General features: G+C 50.2%; 1 protein-coding gene across 3 annotated transcripts in view; it reads right to left on the reverse strand.

Moving 5' to 3' along the window:
* The window catches only part of AP1G1 (adaptor related protein complex 1 subunit gamma 1), a 1,918,561-nt gene that overhangs the window by 1,684,200 nt on the left and 210,635 nt on the right, over positions 1-23,726 (reverse strand). Inside the window, exon 2 of one of the 3 annotated variants that reach the window (XM_069635471.1) lies at positions 73-210. The exons of the other annotated variants lie outside the window; for them this stretch is intronic. Coding sequence (XP_069491572.1) covers positions 73-104 — 32 coding nt within the window. The 5' untranslated portion in view covers positions 105-210. The remainder of the gene's footprint in view (positions 1-72; positions 211-23,726) is intronic. 3 annotated transcript variants of the gene reach the window in all.

Genomic DNA, 23,726 nt, shown 5'->3' on the forward strand with positions numbered 1-23,726 from the left:
AAATTCTCAAGATCAACTCAAGTTTAAACATAGAATTAATATACATAAAACTATCTAAATTCAATTGCTCACATATTGTCACCAGTTATTTGAAATCTGAACATAGGTTTCAACAGGGAGCTTCGGAGTTCAATGAGAGAACTAATCTTCTTAAACCAATGCGTTTCAATTCAATCTGACTTCATCAGGGGTACAGAGCTTCCTGTCTTCCTACAACAAATAAGGAAAATAGACTTATCAACTGCTACTCTACATATAATTAAATGTCAGATGTACAGAAGTGAAACTTTGCAGTCACTAATCTTCGAAACTGTGAACTCAGTCCTACTCCGAGTTGCTGGCCACATGCTTAGAAGCAAATATACTCATTCCTCTATAGTGTAATTTTCAAAACATACGCCATCAATAGTGTTCCTTTGTTAACATAAATTGTGCAATACGGAAAGAGACTATACTGTATGGAAAAATATCCTAACCACCTAGATTAATAACACAGAGTAGCAAGCTGGTTATAAAAGGGAACAGGCTCGGTAAGGAAATGAAAGCTATCAGACAAGGAGCAAAAATTGACTTGGCCTTCGTAGACCTGGCTCATGCTTTTGATAGCATGGATAGAGAGCTACTATGTATAAAACTAAAGATAGAATTGCCCAAAAAGCCTCATTCTAGCGATCAAGAAGCTGCACTCAAGACACCGAAATAAGAATACGCCTAGAACAATCGGGCACTCTTTCTAAACCAATCAAAACACAGAGGAGTCAAACGGGGCTGCCCTCTGGTGTCTCTCTTCTTGAACCTCTTCATAACCGACATCAGGGAGATACTGGGAAGTGCCACCTCGTTCTCGCCAAAAATTAATGGAAAACATCTGGGATGGATGATTTATGCCGACGACCTTGTGCTGTGGGATGCAATACCAATAGGCTTGCAAAAGAAGTCGGACCCTACATGAAAACTATGTAGAACAGAACGGCTTAAACATCAATGCCTCCAAATCAGAAATGTTAACATTACAAAATCTAAAAGGAAGGAGAAAAACCAAAAAGACCTATTGGCGGCTGGGAAAGGAAAAGCTGAACAGAGTGGACTCAACAAGATACCTAGGGATGTGGATCAACTCGAGCATCAGCAATCTCCCCTGGGTTAGGTTTACCAAAACAAAAAACAAACAGCGCAAGGAGTCACTGTTTATAAGAAACTCTGTAAATTCTCGCTCTTCTCAGCTACAGCTTTCGATAAACAAAAGGTTGTCCCTGCATTAATTCAGAGTGGACTGCGCACTAGGTTGCCCCTGGAACAGATGGTCGTCATTGGAGAAAAAATTCTGGCGTATGCTGTTGCATCTGCCAAGAGGCGTACCCAGAGTCATCATAACATACGAGTTGGGATTGATATCTATAACGCTAGAGTGATCTGGAGTACACCATCACTCTACAGGAAAATCACGATGGATGAGAATCCCCCCCAGTTCAATATCTTGCAATCAAAATGCAAGTACCAGAATGAACCGATCCTTAAAGAATGGGTTGATAATTGTAACAACATACTAGCAGATCTCAACACGTCCAAGACCATGCTACAGACAAATCCTGATGCTGTGGAAAGGAAACTTTGGAACGGAGACTAGTCTGATACTGAAGACCAAAGGCATAAACACACATTGTTCCAAAACGTCTGCAATGAATCCAAATCTATGAACAAATTACTAAAATATCTACATTAATGTCTGAACCCGTATCATCAGAACCTGTTCATGAAATTTCGTTTTAATCTATTTCTTATGAAAGACATCTTGGAAAGTCGGAAAATTAATCCATTCAAAGGTAAGATCAGGCTCTGTAAAAACACAGAGACACTAAAACATCTAACCTTGTTTTGCCCAGCGATAACACAGAGAACGAGACACTTGGGAGTCTTAAGAGCTGAAAGACCGCTGTGGGGCAGAATGGTGGCTAACAATATGCAATGGGCTGAAAATCAAGCTAACCCACGCATTAACTTCCTATTTGGATCAAATATCCAACTTATTGTCATTGACGTTAGCCAATATCCCAAAGTGAATGGAGGAGTAACGAGGAGCAATCCAGGTGAAATTTGTGGGAGAGCTAACCATAAGCGATAGAAGAACTGAACATCAAACTAACACACGCATTAACCACCTATATGGATCAAATATCCAACCTTGTTATCCCTGTGACACAATCCAAATGTGAGCACACACCCTGGGTGTGCATGATCTTATCCTCACGGACAATCTTGACCTACTCTTTCTCTGCGAGACTTGGTTAAATGAGACCTCTGGCTCTGCCGTTTCCCTTGCCGTCCCCATGCGGCTACACCATATTTAGGCAAGACCGGACTGGTCAAAGGGGCCAAGGACACGCTCACCATCAGAAGGAGCCAAGGGCAATTGAGTCAGAACTCTGACTACCTCTTACTCAAACTGAAGCTCTCCCCGAACTGTGAACTATTAGGAATATTCTTCTGCAAATGGAGAAAGGGAATTAACCACCCGTGGAGTTGAGCGTAAATTCCCCCACCCCCGCTGTTCTTTGGAACTGGGAATAACCATCTCTTGCTGTTGTTCCTCATCCATGCCCATATCATGAGGATTGGGAGGAACAATCTTTCCCTTGGTGACAGGTTCAGGGACCTTGGATTTTCCTAAAGATTTAGGGTCTTTTTGTTTTTCCTTTTGAACCTGGTGTTCTGAGGTTTTTTTATGTTGTGTTTCCCCCTTCCCATGACTAGAGGAATGTTTTCCTGAACCTTTAGGGTTTTCCGAGTGCTTCGACGCCTGCCGCCGAGATTCGGAGGTGGTGGTACGACATTCGGAAGTCTTGGAAGAGGGGCGTTGAATCTCGGAAGTAGACGTCGAACATGCTACTTGGGGGAAGAGGTCGGATTCGTCTTCTGACAATCGGGCCTCAATGACTTTTGGTAATGTGGCACCTTTCCCAACCGTGGACTGTTTGTCGTGAGGGGAACGTGACCGGGAATGCCCAGAGGACACAATCAGTGGACCTCTCTCTCGATGCCTTCTGTTGTTGATCGCTCGACATGCGTGTCGAATCTCAGCTGGGGTTAATGAGCTTGGTGGAAGTGGAGTGTGTTGCGCTCTTTCCGCCAGGTGTTGTCCCCATAATTGAACCGCCGGTCAGTCCTCCGAAGTCGGGGGCTTGCGAGTGGGTATCTGAAGTCACCCCTGTGCCCACGCTGTCCGATAAGGTGGCGTTGCTGCCATCGCTGAAGGATCCCACGGCATCCATGGCCTCTAGCTGCCTGGCGTAGTTGGTCCAGCGCTTTGTCGAGCGGTCTTTGAGTGTTTTGGGCTTGAAGAGCTTACAAGCTCTACAGGTAGCCTCGGGATGGTCTTGTGGGAGTCACAGGTTACACATATTGTGTTTGTCTACCCAGGGAAACTTCCTGTTACACTTCGGGCAGAATTTAAAAGGGAGTACTCTCCATATGTTACTAATTGGCAGCGGGCGGGTATATGTAGGAAACGAGTGTATGACCACCCCCCACTCTCCCTACTTGCACAGGGCCGAGGCCAGAGGCCTTCCGAGGCCCAAGGTCCGTCATGTAGGCTCAATTTGATTTCCTCAATCTCGATTCTTGGACGATCTTCAGCGTAGGGTGGGAGAAAATGGGGAAATTTTGTAATCATATTGATGAATGGCTAAAGCCAAGGGAACTCCGCGATATGCTTCCAACAAGTATGGCAGAAAAAACAATCTGCGGATCCTACACGCGTGAGGGATCATGGGTACAGTGGACGTCGCACTAGGAATAGTATTACTGGCACGCCCTAGTTCGACGCCCCTTTTCGAGTTTCGAAAAACAAACTAATACTCTGCAGCTTCCACTAGATGTCGGCCTATGCACAGCATGTGATCTAAGCAGATTCCACAAGCCTCAGAAATATATATAACATTAATGGTTGTTGGATGTTATCAAAAGAGTGTTTTGAGGATTATCCACTAGAATGTGCATGACATTCTGACTAAATAACCTTACCCATGCAACACATTGTAGTCCCAAGCTAGAAAGGTGCAGTACTACAACCAGAAACATCTACTCCAGAGTGGAAGGCATTCGACATTATCAATAATACCACCAGAAGGACGTGATCTAGGTTATGTAACAATGAAGAGTTGTCATGTTACATTGAGCTTGCTTTGTCTTTTCCTAACAGAAGGGTATGAGAGGCAGCAGGCTAGACACTGTTTTTCACCTGAATTTTATGATCAGCGTTTATCGGGGAAAGACTGGGTTATGGATAGCACTTGTGTTTTATCTTTCTTATCTTTAGTAGCATGGTCACAGAGATAATGTTTTTTAATAGTAGGCGTCGATGACTAACCCTTGCTCATCCTGTGCTCATGCCTTTTCACGTCTAGCTGTGCAGGACAAACAGTAAGGATGCTTCCCTGGACAGAGGGATCTTTGAGGCTTAGCACCTATTAGTCCCCCCTTCCAGGGGCACGAGGCAGCAGTACAGGCTGTTCCCCACAGGTCAGTTGAGAATGCTGGAATCTGGATATCTTAGTACTGCTTAGTCTTGGGAGCAATATGTGGCAAGTTGTCGTAGCAGAGCTTAAAGAGTCTACTTTGGATTCAAAGTGCCTTGGGGTTTGTTCCAGAGATTAACAAAGGATTAACCTAAAATGGCACAAAATGAGTAGGAATATTAGAATCAGAGTGCAAAACGCACCCTCAAATCGCAATCATGCATCCTTTAAAACATTCAAAGTTCACCCAGTCATTGAGGGTCGCCACACTGAAACCTTTCCAGGATTGTTGCCTAGCAAACCCACAGGAGGTGAATTCCACCTAGAATCCAGACATCCTATTTAAATATTCTAAATTATCACCAGTGCTAGTGCTTGTTACTCTTGGCCATAGGATTCAGTATTGTACTTTTTACTGAGTAAAAACATCCGCAAGCATCAAAAGTTTGATAATGCATACCACCAAAAGTTTGAACCTTTGGTGGTATGCATTTAAGGTAAGTAAATTAAAAAAAAAACGGGTGCTGCGAGGGTGTCCCCCGCAACCCCCGCTCACTACACTTTACAGTATAGTGAGCGGGGGTTGCGGGGGACATGTATTTTGCATGGGAAATGTACAAACTTTTTGTGGTGCGTAAATTTCCCATGCGAACATTTCCGTCGCGGGAAAACCAGCCGCGCTCCAATCACGCAGATCCTAAGATTCCTGGTGTCAAGGACGCAAACACCAGATATGGCCACACTGATTTCCACTGACAAAAGTCAAATTTGGAGATCACACTTCTTCAGAGTTGTGAATGCAAGTGCTTCACCGTGGGGCTCTCTGCAAGGAGCAGTTATGTTCTCTAATTATCCTGTAAATGGAAGGTGTCGAGTCAAATTGCCATATACATTTCAATGGCTCACAGCTAAAGGAGCCAAGTTACTGGCATAGATGGAACAAGTTATTTACCTGTAACTATTTTTCTCCAGCATGGGTCTGGCATGGATTCACATGTCCATGAATATTCCCTGTCAGGCTGGGACTCTTCGATAAAAGAAAAAAAAATCAGTTTCAATTTCTTTTCTGAACTGTCTTTCTCCTAATAACCAATCACTGGTCTCTTGGTCATACTTCCTCCAGCCAATAACTGCCCTTTACCTAAGGCCGCCATCTTCGGATTTGGTAGCACGTAAAATGGCAGTAGGACCAAGAGAAGAGCCCCAGAGGGGTAGGCAGGAGGGTTCGCATGTGAATCCATGCCAGATCCATGTTGGAGAACAACAGTTACAGGTAAGTAACTTGTTCCTTCTCCAACATGGGGTCTGGCATGGATTCACATGCTCATGAATACAAGAATACATAGCAGTACACACATGCACAACCACAGGAGGTGGCAAGGCTCAACATTAAGCATTTCTTACCTCCTCACTAGGCTCACCTTCAAGTGAACAGGTTGCGCAGCGCTGCTTGGCCGACTCTGGACTCCTCCCTGGAATCCCAGTCGACGCAGTAGAATCTCGTGAAGGTGTGTGTCGACCTCCACGTAGCAGCCCTGCAGATGTCCAGTAAGGGGCACACCAGACAGTTGCAGCGATCCCTCTGGTCAAATGGGCTCTCGGACGGCCAGGCAACGGTCGGTTTGCCAACCAGTGACAGTGTGTGATGCAGCAGGAGAGCCACCTGGAAATGGAGGGCTTGGAGAGGGCATTCCCTTGATTCAAAGGGCCAAAGTTCACAAACGGCTATGATGTTGTACGAAAACTCTTTGTGAGGTCCACGTAGAACTTCAGCGCTCTAGCCACATCCAGCAAGTGCAAAGTTCTCTCGGCCGGCGACAAAGGCGACGGGAAGAAAACAGGTAACACCAAGGGCTCCTTGAGATGGAAGTCCAACAGCACCTTGGGCATGAAGGAGAGGTAAGTCCTCAGCACGACCCTCGTTGCGTGGAAAGTCAAGTACGGAGGCTTACAGGAGAGGGCCTGGATCTCCCACTCGTCGTGCAGAGGTGATGGCCACCAGGAACGCAGTCTGCCACGACAGGAATTTCAGAGGTGCCGAATACAGAGGCTCGAACGGGGAACCCATGAGCCTGGTCAGCACCACATTGAGCTCCCACGCCACCGGCGGGAACGAGCAGAAAAGTCCTTTCATGAACTCTTTAACCAGGCGATGCGACCACAGCGACGATCGCCCCAGTGTTCTGGTGTAGCGGGAGATAGCCGCCAGATGGATCTTGATAGAGGCGTGCGCCAGCCCCGCCTTGGCCAACGACAACAAGTACGGCAGCACTTGAGGGGCGTAATCCATAGAGGGTTTATCTTCTGTGCACGGCACCAGACGGTGAGCCTCTTCCATTTATGTCCATAGCACTTAAGAGTCGAAGAAGCCCTGGTCTTGGCAAGCACCTCCTTGCAGTCCGCCGGGATCTCGTATCCACTGAACTCAAGTGCTGCAGGAGCCAGGCCTGCAGGTTCAGCGCCGACGGGTTATGGTGCAGGATCGCGCCTCCTTCCCTGGCGAGAAGATCTGCGTCCGCCGGAAGCTTGACTGGAGGGGACGCTGACAAGTCTAGAAGGTCTGGGTACCATATCTGCCTCGGCCACGCCGGTGCGACGAGGATCATCTTGCACCGGGACCGTCGAAGATGACTGATCAGTCGCAGAAGAAACGGCAATGGTGAGAACGCATAGAGAAACAGGCAGTCCCAGGGGAATGAGATCGCATCCCCCATGCTCCCCCGGCTGGGAAAACCTGCTGGCGAACCTCCGGCACTTGGTGTTTGTCGCCGTCACAAACAGAACGGTCTGGGGATTGCCCCATCATCGAAACAGTAGGTCCACCTGATCCTGGTGAAGTTCCCACTCGTGGCAAGAGTGCAGCTCCCTGCTGAGTGAGTCAGTGACAGTGTTCTTCACTCCTGCCAGATGAAAGGGTACCAGGAACATCCATTGAGCGACGGCCCAGTGCCATAGGTCCTGCGCTTCTTTGGAGAGGGCAGGGGATCTGGTGCCCCCCTGCTTCCGAATGTAGAAGATAGTTGTGGTGTTGTCAGTGAAGACCCGCACCACCTTGCCCTTGAGGGACGGAAGGAATGACTTGAGGGCCCAGAACACGGCCCGGTGCTCCAGGACGTTGATCTGCAACAACCTCTCCTCCAGGAGCCAAAGGCCTCTTGCGTAGAGATTTCTAGTGTGTGCGCCCCATCCCTCCAGGGAGGTGTCCCTTGTCACAGTCTCCTGATGCGCTGGGGTTTGGAAGTCTGTGCCCACCGCTAGATGCACACGGACCGCCCACCACCATCAAATTGCCCAACGGAATGTCTCATTGAAGGCGATCCTGTCCTCGAAGCTTCCCTTCACCTGCATCCAACCGGCATCGAGGAACGAGCATCCATAGTCTGCAGAGCCGAATGGGGTAGATGCATGACGACATAATGCCGAGCAGGGACTTGATGGACCTTACCCTGGCAACCTTCATGGCCAACAGCCGTTGTACCTTGCACAGGATGACGCGGGCTAGGCGTGCCACCGTGTCGAGTCTGGCTCCCAGGAACTGGGTGTCCTGCGATGGCTCCAAGCAGGACTTGGCATAGTTTATTGAGAACCCCAGTTCCGTGAGCAGGCGGACGGTCCTCGCTGTGTGTTTGACGGCATGTTTTTTTGACTTGGCTCGGATGAGTCAATTGTCCAGATAGGGGTAGATGTGGATCCCCTGCAGGCGCAGGCACGCTGCCACGGGTGCTAGGTACTTTGTGAAGGCCCGTGGGGCCGACTTCAGACTGAAGGGGAGGGCCCTGAACTTGTAGGGCCGTCCTTGGATCATGAAGCTCAGAAACATTGGGTGCCCCTTGTGGATGGAGATGTGGAAGAAGGCATGCTCCAGGTCCAGCGACGATAGGAAGTCCCCCTTCTTCCAGCTGTCCTAGCACGTGCTGAAGGATGACCATCCAGAATTTCTGGGATTTTATGTATTTGTTGAGGTGGCGGAGATCTAGGATGGGCCGCAAGCCACCGGTCTTTCCAACGAGGAAGTACTTTGAGTATACTAAGGAGCCCCGGAGCCTCTTCAGGACAAGCTCTATCGCGCCCTTTTTTAGCATTGCTCGTACCTCTAGAAGCAGTTGAGGAATGTGGTTGTCTTTCCTGGCCACAGGTGGAAAATGGGGACACTTCCTTTGGAACTCCACAGTGTGCCCGTGGGCCAGGGCATCCAGCACCCAACAGTCGGTGGAGATGGATTTCCACGCGCCGAAGTTCGCCAGCCAGCCTCCCACCAGGGAGCTCGGGTAAGGGCCCGACGTCACGGCTTGTTCAGTCCTGCTTCCCCTAGGCCTTACCGCCTTGGGCCCCTTGGCGGCGGCGACGATGTCCACCAGTCTTGTTGCGGCCTCTGTAGGCTTCCTGCGATGAAGAGCGGACAGCCTGACGGTATGAGGAAGAGCTGCCGCCAAATCCTTTGGAGGCACCTTGTGACTTGCCTCCGGAGGGCCGAAAGGACAGCTGTCGTTGGAGTGTGCCCAAAGCACGGGCCGTCTCGGTGTCTGCCTTGATGGCCTGCAGTGACTCGTCTACTGCCTTGTCGAACAAGTTGTTCCCGTCAAAGGGCATTTCCAGTACCCTCGTCTGAACATCCTGACGGAAGTCGGTGGCCCTGAGCAAGCCACGCCAGCGAAAGCAAACGCCGTTGCCCATCTGCGGAAGCTGGTGTCGGCAATGTCCGTGACCACCGTAATGGCGTGGTCCGAAGCCATCTCGCCTTCCTGTAAGATTTCAAGGGCCTCTGCCGTCTTGGAGGAAGTCCAGGAGAGGGGTGATTTTAAACCACAGCTCCATATCGTAGCGAGCCACGATAGCGAGAGCGTTGGCCGCCTTAGTGGTCGTCGCCGCCAACGAAATGACCCGATGTCCCATGGTATCCAGCTTCTTGCCCTCGCCGTCTGGCGGGGGAAGTGGAAGCCAACGCAGTCGTCCCAGCGGGTTTCTTCTTGGCAGCCGCAGAGACCACCAAGTTCGGTGACGGCTGTGCTCTGAGGCACATTGGTGCCGAGTCTGGGACCCGGTACTACTTCTCATACCGGTCTCTCTTCGACAGGGCCGAGGATGGGTTATTCAGGAGGGCCAGCCCCTCCTCCCAGATGTCGTCCAAAAGCGGGACCGAGAGCACGGTCTTCCGCTTGGCCTCTCGTCACTGATAAAGGAATCCCTCCTTATGCTCCTCGGGACATAGCTGAAAAAGCTCTGAGCCCCTAGCGATCATGGCGTGAAACAGGCCAATTTCGTTGGGAGGAGAAGCCCAGGGTGGGGGCGACGGGAGATCTGCTCCATCGTCGCCATCTCGTCCCTCGGAGAAGGGAATGGAGGTCAAGGATGCAAGGGTGGGGGCAGATGGACTCGCCTCCGCTTGGGTGAACCAAAGGTTGTTAGCCTTATAGGATGGGGAGGGTAGGAATTCAGCCGGAGGGTAGGAGGGGAAACAGGGTGCAGGTTTCCCTACAAAAAGGATTTCCGTTATAATGGCATTAAGACAATGGTCATAGAATTCCAAGATGGCGGAGATGGTGTGAACATGCAGTTCCCCAAGCTCCTGCTCCGAGGCAACGGATAAGCACACAAAAGGCCACTTTAGCCCTCCCCAGGACTCAATGACAATCATAAGACTCCGGAAGAGTACCAGCCGAACCAGTCTTCGCGGACCCCTGAGCCTCTGACAACACTGGCTCGGGTACGGGAGACCGACCTAGGATGGGGCACGCGGGTCCTCAAGAAGCATCAAGACCTGCTGAAGCTGGGAGAGCGAACCGGGTCCCGACGCACACCAGCCGAGTGAGCCTATTGGAGAAACTCCCCCATCCGTGGAGGACCACCAGAGCGCAGCACCAACTATTGCCATACCAGACGCTCCGAAGGTCTGCAGCACTAGAGGGGAAGGAGCCGCGGCGTACCACAAGACGCTGCAGCATTTCCATCAGCTGTGCCCCAACACCCCTGTGGGGACCGGAGACGGTGGGGAGACCTGGCTACCACCAGAACAGAGGGACGGCCCAGAGGGGACCCGTCGCCGGGACCCAAGCTGCTCTCCACTGCCTGCCGGAGCCCAACAAAGAAGCCTGGAGCGCCCCTGGGGCTCGGTTGGAGCCTGCCTGGCTGCCTTGTTCGGCAGCACGCCAACACTTTCTCCTCCCTGGGAGGGGGACCCTCCGGCAGCGAATAGCCAGCAACTGCCAAACTACAAGTAAGTGAAGGGAGAGGGAGCAGGGCCCGGGTTCGCCTCCGCGCCTCCCATCCACAACAGAAGCAGGGAGGAGACTTGATCATCAGAGGACCCGCAACATCACATCCCTGCCCCTGCCCCTGCCGGCGGTTGGTCCCTGCCGGAAGACCCAGCCTACGCTAGCCCGTCCCAGAGACTTGACCCCAGTGGAATGGGCCAAACCGAAGCCTGCTAGCAGCACCAACCAGACTGATGTCGGGTGGAGTGAGATCTCCGACCACCTGACAGATCGGGGAATCCCTGAAAGACACACCAAAACCCCTTATCCAGCAGCGCCTCAGGATAGGGACACACGCAGCTCCACCGCCCTCATCCGGTGTAAAGGAGACGCCAGCCTTCGGCCTCTAGCCCAGCTGTCTCCCACGAACGTCACCTTAGGCCGAAGGGGCCCTTGATTGCCTAGCCGACGCCCGGGCTGACAATAACTACAGCAGAAAAAGACTGGGAGAGGCCCCGGACTCCGGCAGAGCGGGGCTGCGCTGCCTCCCAGGCTGGCACAGGGGCACCGGGATTTGATCTAGGGGAACGCCAACAGGCAGACCCAGGGGGCCCCACGGACAGACGACCACAACTTGGGCCCCAAGCTTTGTGCACCCCCACAGACCCAGAGCCCCTCTGTACAAAAGGAAAGCCTAACACACCCACTCTCGGAGGCCACCAACAGTACACTACTCGCAGGCCAGGCAGCAGGACCCACCTTCGCCGTCCGCCGCTCTAGGGCTCCGGGGAAGACACCAGAAGATACAACACAGAGGCTACCTGGCCACAGATCTTGCAACATGGAGGCCCCCTCTGAACACCAAAACTTGCAGGGAGACCAGTGTCATGGGTGCAATAGTCTCAAACGGACCACATCAGAACCTACTCAAAGTACCCTCCCACCTCCCCAAGATGTCCAGAAACGGGAACAAAGATACCCCAGCCCCCCCCCTAAACTGCCGAGGAAGGCACAGGAAGGAACCCTAGCGCAAATCTGGGCCAGGGAGTCGTGCGGGGGGAGTGCCCACAACCCTAACGACGAGGACGCGGAACCCGCCTCGGATATCGGACAAGAGGAACAGGAAAGACCCATCAACCATGCAACACTCAAGGCCCTCCTGGGAGAAATTGTGGAGAAAATTACAGACGCAGAACAAAAGCAAATTGATGCGCTAAGGGAAGACCTGGCGGAGGTTTTGCATGAGATAAAAAGGGACATTAACAAGATCGAAGAAAGGGTAGACACCAATGAGAGGGCCATACAGGAACAAACAGAGGATGCACGGAAAGCGGATACCCTTCTGGAGACCCTAGCAGCAGCAACCCACAACCTTGAGCTGAGGGTCGAAGATCTGGAAAATAGGTCCAGAAGATCCAATATTCGGATCAAATGTTTCCCAGAGGGCGGTGTGTATTTGTATTTATTGTGTTTATATAGCGCTTTAATCCAAAGCGCTGTACATTATAACAAGGTACATAAAACATTTTTTAACAGTAGAAGCAATTTACAAAACATGAATCAAACCAATAAAACAGTATGTAGAGCAATTAATCTGTGAGGGTAAGAGGGAAGGAGGGGGTGAGGATGGGAAAGGAGGATGGAAAAGAAAGGACATTAGGGTGAAGAAGCAAGGAGGGCAAGGGAAAAGGGGAGGGTTAGGGTGAGGTGCATAGGGGGAGATGTGAGGGAAAGGAGATAGTAATGGGAGAAGTTATCATGGTGGGGAATGGAGAAGGAGAGATTTCAGGGAAGTACGGAAGGAGGAAAAGGTAGGTATGCAGCGGATAGAGAGGTAGGGAGTTCCAGTGCAGGGGAGCTAGGAGCTGAAAGGAGCGGAAACAGGAGGAGGCACATGGGGAAGGGGGAACGGTGAGAAGGAAGAGATCAGCAGAACGAACGGGTGTGGAGGGGGGGCGGATTCTTGGAATGGAAATCGGAGTTCCCGCGTGGAGGCGGGCCGGGCAGTTACTAGGGTCGGGTTCTCGCGTTCCCATACCGAGAGGGGCTGGGAGCCAACCAGATCCACCCTGCGGGGATGATCCAGAAGTTAGGAACTTGCAAACGGCACTTTTTGGGCCAATGATACACCCTCACTGGCAAGATCCCCAATATGCGCACGGCGATCTCAAAAACTCACCTCAATGGCTAACATGGAACAGCTGAAGGTGCTGTCCCTAAACGTGAACGGCTTAAACTCGCCACTCAAGAGAAAGCAGACAGTTTCCTCCGCAAGGAAAACCCACACATAGCCACCCATATCCAAACTAGTGATTTACATAGAATCAAGATCTGGGGATACAAAAGACTGATCCAGGCCACACAACCTTGCAAAAAAGGGGATGGGGGGGTAATACTTGCGCTGAGAGACGGTTTTGACCTGGCAATTAAATCAACGCAAAAAGATGATCACGGAAGGTACCTAGCGGTGTTGCTCGAGGACAGGGGGAGGCATACACGATAGCAACACTTTATGCACCCAATACTGGCCAGGCCGCCTTCACCCAGAAATCCCTTGCCCAGGGATTTCTGGGTGAAAACACTAAGCAATTTTGCTAGGGGTCGCATCATACAAACGGGTGACTAACATGGCATGGGATCCCTCTACGGACAGAAGCAGGGCCTCATGGGGTCCACAGGGTGGCCCCTTTGGGGATCTTAGCAAGAAAATGAGAGCTCTGACCCTAGTAGACACTCGGGAGAGAGATTAAGGGAAGCACGTAGGTTACACATTCTACTCATACGCGCCTAAAACCCACTCCCGAATAGACTACCTATGGATATCCACCTCCCTCATGGGCAACACAGCAGACGTTACCCTGGGAGCCATGGCGATCTTCAACCATGCCCTCATCACCCCGACTATAATTAGACCACGCGGACCACCGGGCTTGTGGAGGTGGCGATACCCGACCCCACTGTTTAAGGATGCAATGCTAGAGAAGGAAGTAGAACAGGAGTTGGAGGAGTTCACGGCCCATAACGGCTGGGGAGACACATCGCCCCAGGTGTGGTGGGATGCCCTCAAAGCCACGATAAGGGTCAACATTATTGAGATCAAGGCGAGAAAAGAAAGAGCTGATACTGGAGGAGGAACACCTAGGGAATAGGCTTAAAGAGGTAATGGCGCAGATGGCTACGAAACATACGAGAGCCATTGAAAGGGAGGTTTGTACACTTTGAGGCCAACTTGATCTCATCCAGACCATGGCGGCTGAACGAAGCCTACTGCGCCAAAGGCACTACGTCAAGGCGAATAGATCTGACCGCCTCCTAGTGAAAAAGCTCAGAAAGGAAGAGAGACAAAACGATTTTGAAAATGAAAAGGGAGGGGGGCCCAGACATATACAAGCAATCACGAGATAGAAAAGGAGTTCTGCCAATTCTACACTAACCTATACTCCTCTAGTAACCCTGATCCTTCAGCGCAAGAGGCTTATCTGGACAGAGTAGAGCTTGCGGTCGTATCAAAGGGGGACAGGGAGCAGCTGGAAGAAGAGATAACAGATGAGGTCAGGAAAGCTATCAACATTCTAGCGACTAATAAAACCCCAGGACCCGATGGGTACGTGGCTGAGTTCTACAAACTGCATAAAAAAGTCCGAATTCCCCATCTAACTAGGTTGTTCAACCACATTAGGTCTACCAGAGACCTAGCCTAAGCCAATGGAAGAGGCGAAGGTCATTCTTATACATAAAAAGGGAAAGGATCCAGAGGTATGCGGGTCCTACCGTCCAATAGCGTTAATAAACGTAGATGCCAAAATACACCAAGATCTTGGCTTCCAGGCTAGACTCAATCATACCCAAAATAGTACAATCCTATCAGTCAGGCTTCATTAGGGGCCGGCAGATAACGTAAGGAGAGTAAACCATCTAATAGAGAAGGCGCAGCTGAAGGGGATCCCTGCCCTATGTTAGCGATAGATGCCGAAAGGCTTTCAACCAGGTGGAGTGGGGCTTCCTATTCACCACGATGACCAGGATGGGCTTTGGACCCAAATACATACATAGAGTTATGGCCAACTATCACTCCCCGACCCTCCAGTTAGCAATCAACGGCCAAATCTCTGACCCGGTTAAGGTGGAGCGAGGCACTAAACAAGGCTGTCCACTCTCCCCACTACTGTACGCATTGCACCTCGAACCGTTTCTGGCGGCGGTAAGAGCAGCAGAAACCATGAACGGCACACCGTTTGAGGGACAGGAACAAAGTGGCCGCTTTCGTGGACGATATGCTCCTTACACTGACACACCCTGAGCTGTCCCCAACAACGGTCTGTGAGGAACTCGGCTGGTTCGGATGAGTGGCCGGGTTGAAAATGGACGCCAACAAATCGGAAATACTCAGTCTCAATTTGCCCACCTCCACTGAGCAACATGTAAAAGCCACACACGCCTTTAGATGGGCTAGCAAAAAGATCAAATATCTGGGAGTACACAACCAAAACCATAGGGGGAACTGTAACGGGCGGACTATCCAACTCTGCTGAAGAAACTTAAATCAAAGCTGTTAGACTGGGGGCTGCTCTCCATCTCGTGGGTGGGGCGCATTAACGTCTTAAAAATGGTGATCCTACCACAGCTGCTATATCATTTTGCTGCCCTGCCTGTAGGCATCCCACATACCTTCTTCAGAGCCCTTCAAAAAGTAACTAACCGCTTTATTTGGAACCGAAAACACCCGAGAATATCCACAATTCTCATGAGGACACCAACCTCCCACGGAAGAATGGGGAAGCCAGATTTCAGGGCTTATTACATAATGGCACAAATTGGAATACTCCGGGACTGGCAAAGGGACGACCGGGGTAAACCATAGCGGCCAATGGACAGGGCTGTGGTAGCAGGGCATTTAGAGGGAATGCTATGGAAACCTAGGGCGGATCGAACACCCCAAATGTATGCCAGCAAAATCACATCCACCACGGGGGAGGTATGGGACACTGCGGTTAAATGGGCTCATTACTACCTTTCCCTCCCCATACACACCACTATTTGAAAACCCACATTTCTCCCCAGGCTGCGGCACCTCGACCTTCTAGACATGGCATCAAACGGGCTTGTTGAAAGGTGCGAGAAATGTTTGAGGGAAGTAAGGTCAAAGATTTTGAGCAGTGCAAGTCAGACTTTGGGTTGGATGAGAGGCACAGGTATGGATATATGCAATTGCTACACTGGCTGTCCCACCCGGAGTTAAACAGGCTGGATCACGGTCCCTAACCCTCCCCCCGCCTTCGAAAAATACCTGGATATGCATGCAGGGGACAAGATGGCCTCAATAGAATACATTAAAGGAAGGGGAAAATCCACACTGCAGGACCTACATGAGGAAGTGGGAGGCTGACACAGGCACCGAAATAGGAGATCAAGAGTGTCAACGTCTGTGGGTGCATATACCTAAACTCACCAGATCTCTTCAGATTCGGAAGACCTGGCTAAAGCTGATGTTTCAGTGGCACTTAACCCTGGTCAGACTAAATAAAATGTACCCAAACTCTTCCCAATTCTGCTGGAGAGACTGTGGGGGGGATTAGCTCATATGTGTTGGGAATGCCCAAAGCTGGACACATATTGGGGGAACGTACATCAGGCTATAACGCAGGTCCTGGGGAGACGGGGGGGGGGGGGGGGGGGGGAATAGAGGGCTAGATATTAAATGCCTAAACGGGGCTCTGGTCGACATTCCTACGAAATCACTCCAGAAAGTATATGTCATCATGATGATGTCGGCAGCAATGGTTTTGGCGCGCAAGTGGAAGTCTCCCCAGGACCATGAGTGGGTCGTCAAAATATGGTCAGTGGTTGCCATGGAATGGCTCACGTATTCAATACAAGGAGATCACTTGAAGTTTACAACCGACTGGTCCTCCCTCCTGGCATACCCCTGGGGAGGAACGCGCAGAGCATCGTGCCCTAAAGCTATGACACTGCTAGGAATCAGACTCCCAAGAGGACTCCGACCTGGGGGTAAGCATGTGCACAGGACTTTGGCTATAATCAAGGAACGTTAAGTGATCAGGGGGGGGAATGTTTTCACTGTGGATTGTTCAATAATGAATGCCAATAAAAAAAATGTTGAAAAAAAAGACAAAAAGGTAATTATCAGCACACCATGCCTGGAGTCAGACAATCGGGGATGAGAGGTGGAAGAGGAGGTATTAGAGGGAAATTTGAAGGAAAGCTGTGCGTCATCGGCATAACACTGGAAGTGAGGAGAGAAGGGGGAGATCAGGTGGGCAAGATAGATGTTGAAGAGCCATGGCGATAGAATAGAGCCCTGGGGGACGCTGCAGGTAGAGAGTGAAGTGGTGAAGAGAAAGGGCCCAACTGCAGCTGGGAGGAGGGTTTGTGAGAAAAGAGGTCATCCAATCCAGTGCCCGGTCTGTGATGCCGAGGGTATCATGGAGCTGTTGTATGAAGATGGAATGGTTGACCGTTTCAAAGGCAGAGGAGAGATCGAGGAGAATGAGAACAGCAGGAGAGTTAAGATTTGCAAGCATGTTTTCATGGGTGTTCAGTAGAGCAGTTTGTGTGCCTCCGGATGCGCGAAATCCAGATTGATGGTCGTAGAGGCAACCAACAAGCTTGGTGTAAATTATTAGTTGGAGGAGGACCATCTTCTCCAAGACTTTACCCAGGAAGAGCATGGTAGAGATATGGCGATAGTTCGCAGGGCAGGAGGGGTCAGCATATGGCTTTTTATAGGAGAGAGTGTACAAGGGAGTGCTTGAGGGATAGAGGGAAAGAGCCAGTGGCAAAGGAGTGGTTACATAAACTAGCAAGAGCCGGGGCAAGAGAGGAGATTACCTTAATGGTTGTAAAAGAGAAGGGGAGCACCTGTTTGGATGAGACCTTCATACAGCAGACAACTTTAGAGACCTCAGGTGCAATGGGTGGGGAGTGGAGGGAGTGGGATGCGGAGGAGGCAGGAGAGAGGTAAATAGAGTAGGGGTAGGCGTGGTAGAGAGTCAGGACAGAATGTCCTGAGTTTTAGATGTAAAAAGGGAGGCCAATACAGTGCAGAGAGACTGGGAAGGAAGGACAGAGGTGGAAACTGCAGTTGGATTGGCGAGTTCCTTTCAGATTTTGAAAAGTTCAGCAGCATTGTTAGTGGCTCCAGAGATGCAAGCTTGGATGTGGGCCCTCTTCTTGTAGCGGATAGAGGAACGATATTACCTTTGGAGCAGGCAACAGGCCAGTTTGTCAGAGAGTAAACCCGAGGTCTGCCACTTCCGTTCAGCAACTCTGCACTTACGTTTCAGATATGCTAGATCTGAGTAATACAAACTGTTGCACTTGGAGGCAGGCATCAAGTGGATCCTCATGACAGGGGCAAGGATGTCGAGGGTATTCGAGATGGAGAGAAGAAGGTTAGCAAGGACAGAGTCAGAGGGGGAGTCAGGAGGAGGGGAGGCAAAAGCTGTGACTGGCACTGGCTTCATTGGTCAAATGATGGTGAAGGAGACTGGCAGCGCGGGGGTTCGGGGGGCGGTTCAGACAGAGGGTGGAGGGGCCACAAGCAGGGTGAGATGAGAGTGGTCAGCCCAGGAGAGGAGGGTGATGACCAAGTTAGGGATAGGGATGTCTCCAGAGATGAGGGCATCCAGATTGTGTCTGGCCGAGTGGGTCAGACCGGAAGGCAGAATGGTGAAAGAGGGAGTCACAGAGGTCACGTAACAGTGAAGGGTTACATGTGATTTTAACGAATCACAAAACAATGAATTAATTTTTAACTAACAGAAAATATCTTTAAAAAAGGACAAATTTGTATGCTTTGTTTTCGGGGTGTTCTTCCCCCCCCTCCACCCTCCAAACCCCCTTTTTTATTCATACTTTTTCCCCCACCCCCAAAACTACTATTCCCAACTACATATATGGGATACATAACTCAACGTAATTGTATTTCTGATGCTTGTATCAGCTTAGATTTACTTGCTATGCATAGGCCGACATTTAGTGGTAGCTGCTTGAAAAGGGACGTCAACAGGGCATGCCAGTAATACTATCCCTAGTGTGACGTCTACTGTACCCATGGTGCATCACGCGTCGAGAGCCCTCGGATTGTTTTGTTTCTGACATGAGGTTGCATGAAGTGTAGCGCGTGTACAGGTGTAGTTAAGCAGAATTGTAACAAATGAAGCCCAGAAAACATCTATGCACCTTCTACTCCCCGGGAGAGGAAGGATGGGCGCATGTGAATCTAAGCCGATACAAGCATCAGAAATATGAGCACGGTGAGTAATGTATCCCTTCTGAGGCTTATGGAATCTGCTTAGATCACATGCTATGCATAGATTAGCGAGCAGTGGAGAAGGTGGTGGGTTGTGAGAAGGTACGGCGGCGAATAGATGTTTTATCATGCTTGGCGTTTAATCAGTGTTCCTTCTGCACGATTCTCCCTGCATTGTCTGCTGCATCCAGGTTGTTTTTAAGGACGCAGTTGGCTACCTGTTTCCCCCTCAGCGATGGTGAGTGAGAGCTCTGGGGCCGAGTCTCTCTGTGAGCGATTACATCCCACTTGTGGCAATTATAACTGGCTAATAGCATTGTGTTATTAGCTATCAGTGTCTGGTAGGCTGCTGAGAAAGCTACCTTCTTAGCCAGGGTGTAGATTTTCTTACTTTCCTTGTCAGGAGGGGCTTCGGCAGAGGCCAGAGGGCTTCCGGCTCTCTTTCTTGTTGTAGTAACTACTAAAGAGTCGGGCTTTAGCTGCCCTCTAATGTATAAGGGATCTGAGGGGGCTGGTCTGAACATCTTCTTGATGTGCGGGTTGACTTCCTGTGTCAAATTGGGTGTAAGCAGAGAGGGCTGGATGTGTCTCTGTACTGATTGTAACAGGGGGATGAATGGAGTTGCAGATTTTTTATCCCCAAGGATGTCCTTAACAAAGTTCTTGTCGACTTGGGCTTCTTGTGTGTCTATTTTGAAGTGCTCTGCAGCCTTTAGGAGCACATCATTATATTGCAACTGGTTGTCTACCGGGGAGTCAGCCACCGGTGGGTCGGTGTGATCCGAGGACTGGATGACATACGTCCTCATCATAATATTGGTCCAAGTCCACTGTGTCTCCTTCGTCCTCTGGGTCTGTGTATGTGCCAGGGTCTTGGGAGCCTTGCGTGGTAAGGTAATATGTTTCTTGCCCTAGGTCGTGATGTGACGAGGAGTATCCTCCGTGGTGTCTAGGTAGCCTTTTTTGGCAGCTGGCTGCGTGGTTGCTGCCCCGCTCTGTGGAGTCCCCTGAAAAATTATGTAGGACCTCGGATGGGTGTCAAAGAAATGTATAAAACAGGACAGTCTCCTCATAACTTTATCAAATTGTTCTGTGGTCCACTGTGAGGAGAGTAGGAGGGGCAGGTGTGGGCTCTGAGACAGAGGCTTTCTTATGGTGCATAGCGCCTGAAAGTGTGCCCTCTGGGGCAGTGTAATCCCTACTTTTAGTAACTCGAACTTCTTTAACCTGGGGCGTCAAAGACTTATGGTTTTTTTGACATACTGGCCTTTAACAGGGTATCTGGAACTTGCTTTTTAGTCAACTTGCTCTTTTTTTTAGCTCTTACCGCTTTTTCTCAAGGCAGTCGACGCCTGGTCGCCAGCGCCCAAGGACTTTGCGGTGTTAGGTGCTTTGTAAGAAACAGACTTTACCGTCTGTTTCGGGGGCCGGTCAGTTGGCGATTGTGACCACGATGGCCCAGAGGACAGGAAAAGTTCAGACCACCCCCTCAAAGCCGCATGCGCCCTATCGGCCGACAAAGTGGTCGACTTTCAGCCGTTTGGGGCGGGGGGTGTGCTTGGTGTGATGTAACTTGGTAGTGCCTGAGCCACCAGTGTCGTCCTGTAGCAGATATTTTAACCGCGCCAAATGCAGCTGAGAGTTTAAGTGCAACAGACAAGTTACTTACCCCTGGTTAACTTTCTTTTGACTTACTGCTCCTCCCAAGTATTCCTCATTTTAGGATAGCTTTGTTTCCATCTTCAGCTGGTTCGGAAAAATATTTCTCTCGGCAGAGGGCAGTGTGCGTTGAGGCGGTCGACTCGGATGTCCCTCGAAGGCGTCCATCTTGGCTGACATCATCAGCAAGTACATATACCACGCGCAACGCCCGTTGGCTTCAGTTCTGTATTTTTGCCACCCATGTGCATAATTACTGCCCTTGATAAGTGATCAGAAGTTAAAAGAGTGCAAGGTCTAAAGCTCGGAAATTCTACATTGGGGTAGGTTGGGAGGGCGATGAGGAATACATGGGAGGAGTATCCAGTCAAAAGAACGTTACCATGGGTAAGTAACTTGTTCTTCGAATGGATTGTGTCTTCCAATGTATTCCTCATCTTATGATAGATTCCCAAAGCAGTATTCAATTATTTTGTAAGAATTTGAGAGTTAATGTTTGTCAAGAATGGAGCATAGAAGTGCCTTCCCAAATCTTCCCTCATTGTTAGAGGTGTCTAAACAATGTTTTACTAAAGTGTGGATGGTGGACCACGTAGCCGCTTTGCAGATATCCTTTATCGGAACTCGCCTCTGAAGGGCAGAGGAAATTGCCATGCCCCTAGTGGCATGAGCCTTTAAGCCTGCTGGGGGGGGGGGATCTTTCCCAGCTAGCCTGTAGCACTCAGAAATAGCCAGTATGATCCATCTGGATAGAGTTTGTTTGGTAACTAACAGACCAGGTTTGTGTCCTGTATAACCAATGAAAAGTTGGCTGTGCTGTCACAACTTTACCATTCTTGAAACATAAAAGCATAGCGCTCTCCTCAGATTGAGCCTGAAATCTTTCCTCTTCCTTGCCAGGATGACGGAGGAGGATAGAAGGTCGGAAGCACAATTTTCTGTGCTAAATGGTAATCCCATACAATCTTGGGTAGAAAAGAGGGTTTGACCTTAATGACAAACTTGTCCTTGTAAGAGGTTTACAGGACAATGCCTGCAACTTACTCACCCTGCGGGTGGATGTTATTGCTACTAACAAAATAGTTTTGCTAGCAACCTTAAAGGGCAGAATGGAGCGGCTCGAAAGGAGCATACGTCACCATTTAAGGTCCAAGTTGGTATTTGGAATTGTTTAGGAGGAAACATTTGTGAGTCCTTTAAGAAATTGAATTAAAGGTATTTTGAAGTAGGATGCCTCCTCCGAGGGGCGTTTGAATATGGAAAGTGCTGCTAAACCTCTTGCCTGTCCAATCTGGAGCCCCAGATTTTCCAGATGCAACAAAAACTATAACACCAGATATATCGCATTGAAAAGGGTCCACATCTTTCTCCCTACACCAGCTGCAGTACTGGTTCCAACAGCAGCGGTATAAGTATTTTGTTGCTGGCCTTCTTGCTGAAAGCAAAATCTCCATTACATCATCCCGGAGGTCCCAATCCTTGTAGCTCAGCCTCTCAGAAACCATGGTGAAGATGGAGTGTCTTGACCTCTGGATAGAGAACCTGAGACTCCTCTCCCGTTAGAAGGTCCTCTCTTTGTGGAAGGCGTATTGGAGGGTAGATGGACATGTCCAGAAGGTCCGGGTACCACGTCCTCCCGGCCTGGAAACTCCCAGTCCACTACGAACGTGGCTCAGAGCTCCTCTTGGGGGGAAATTCCCTAGAGCAGAACAGTTTGCACATGTAGTTGACACTGGTCGCGAACAGATCCACTTGAGTGGTTCCCCCAAAGGGTGAAGATCTCTTGGAGGCCTTCCTGAGCTAGTTCACACTCGTGGGAGACTGTGCTCTGCCTTCTCAGAGCATCCGCCGCCATGTTCTCCTCTCTGGCTCGGTGAACTGCTGATAGAGCAATTCCTTCTCGAGTTGCCCAGAACCAGAGCTGCTTTGCTTCTCTACAAAGTGGTAGTGACCCTACGCTTCCTCTCTTGTTGAGGTAGTAGATAGCCACTGTGTGGTCTGTCATTATCAGGACTTTCTTTCCCCGCACAGAGGAGGGCAGAAAGGCCATCTGCGCTAGTATGATTGCCCTCAGCTGCAAAAGGTTGATGTGTAGTTTGGACTCGGATGGAAACCAACAACGGCAAATTGTCAGATCGTTGGCATGGGCTCCCCTCCCAGTGAGTGAAGCATCCGTCACTACGGTTATCTCCAGCTATGGCTGCCAAAAAAGTTCTCCTTTGAGAATGTTGTCCTTGCAGGCCCACCACAGAAGGTCCTGTGCAACTCTGCTCGGAACCTGAAGGAGGTCCGACATCCTGCCTGAGAATTGGGACAATTGCGTAATGAGGGCCCATTGAAGGGATCCCATTCTCAAGCGGGCCCCTGGCACCAGAAAAATGCAGGATGCCATGAGGCCGAGCAACCTCAAAAAGTCAAAAGGCCAGAAGACGCTGGGCACACAAACTTGGTGACCCATCTGCAAAATGTGTTCAGCCCTCTCCTTGGGTGGCAAGACTTTTCTAAAGGATGCATCCAGGAACGCTCCAATGAACTGGAGTCTCTGAGATGGCATCATGTGGGACTTCGAGTTATTGAGGGAGAAGCCCAGTCTGTGGAGGGAATGGCAGGTGATACTGAGATGTTCCTGGGCCTGTTCGGGTGAACGTGCCCTGATCAGCCAATCGTCCAGGTAGGAGTAGACTTGAATCCCTCCCCCCCTCTCCTGAGACTTGCTGCCACCACCGCTATCAACTTGGTGAAAACCTTTGGGGAGGAGGTCAGCCCAAACGGCAGAACTCGAAACTCATAATGAGAACCACCAATGGAGAACCTCAGGTACATCCTGCGCTTGTGATGGATTGGCACATGTAAGTAAGCATCCAGAAGGTCCAATGATACCATCCAATCCTGGAGCTGGGGGGCTGGAAGGATCTGGGAAAGTGTGACCATTGTGAACTTGTCCTTCCTGGGGAACTTGTTCAAGTATCTCAAGTCCAAGACAGGTCTCAGTCCTCCATCATTCGTCCTTCTTGTGGATTAGAAAATAGGGAGAATACCATCCTCTGTTCCTTTCAATCACAGGTACTGGTTCTAGAAGACCTTTCTCTA

The sequence above is a fragment of the Ambystoma mexicanum genome, chromosome 1q (assembly GCF_040938575.1).
Source record: "Ambystoma mexicanum isolate Mex_15411 chromosome 1q, UKY_AmexF1_1, whole genome shotgun sequence".
Classification (NCBI taxonomy): domain Eukaryota; kingdom Metazoa; phylum Chordata; class Amphibia; order Caudata; family Ambystomatidae; genus Ambystoma; species Ambystoma mexicanum.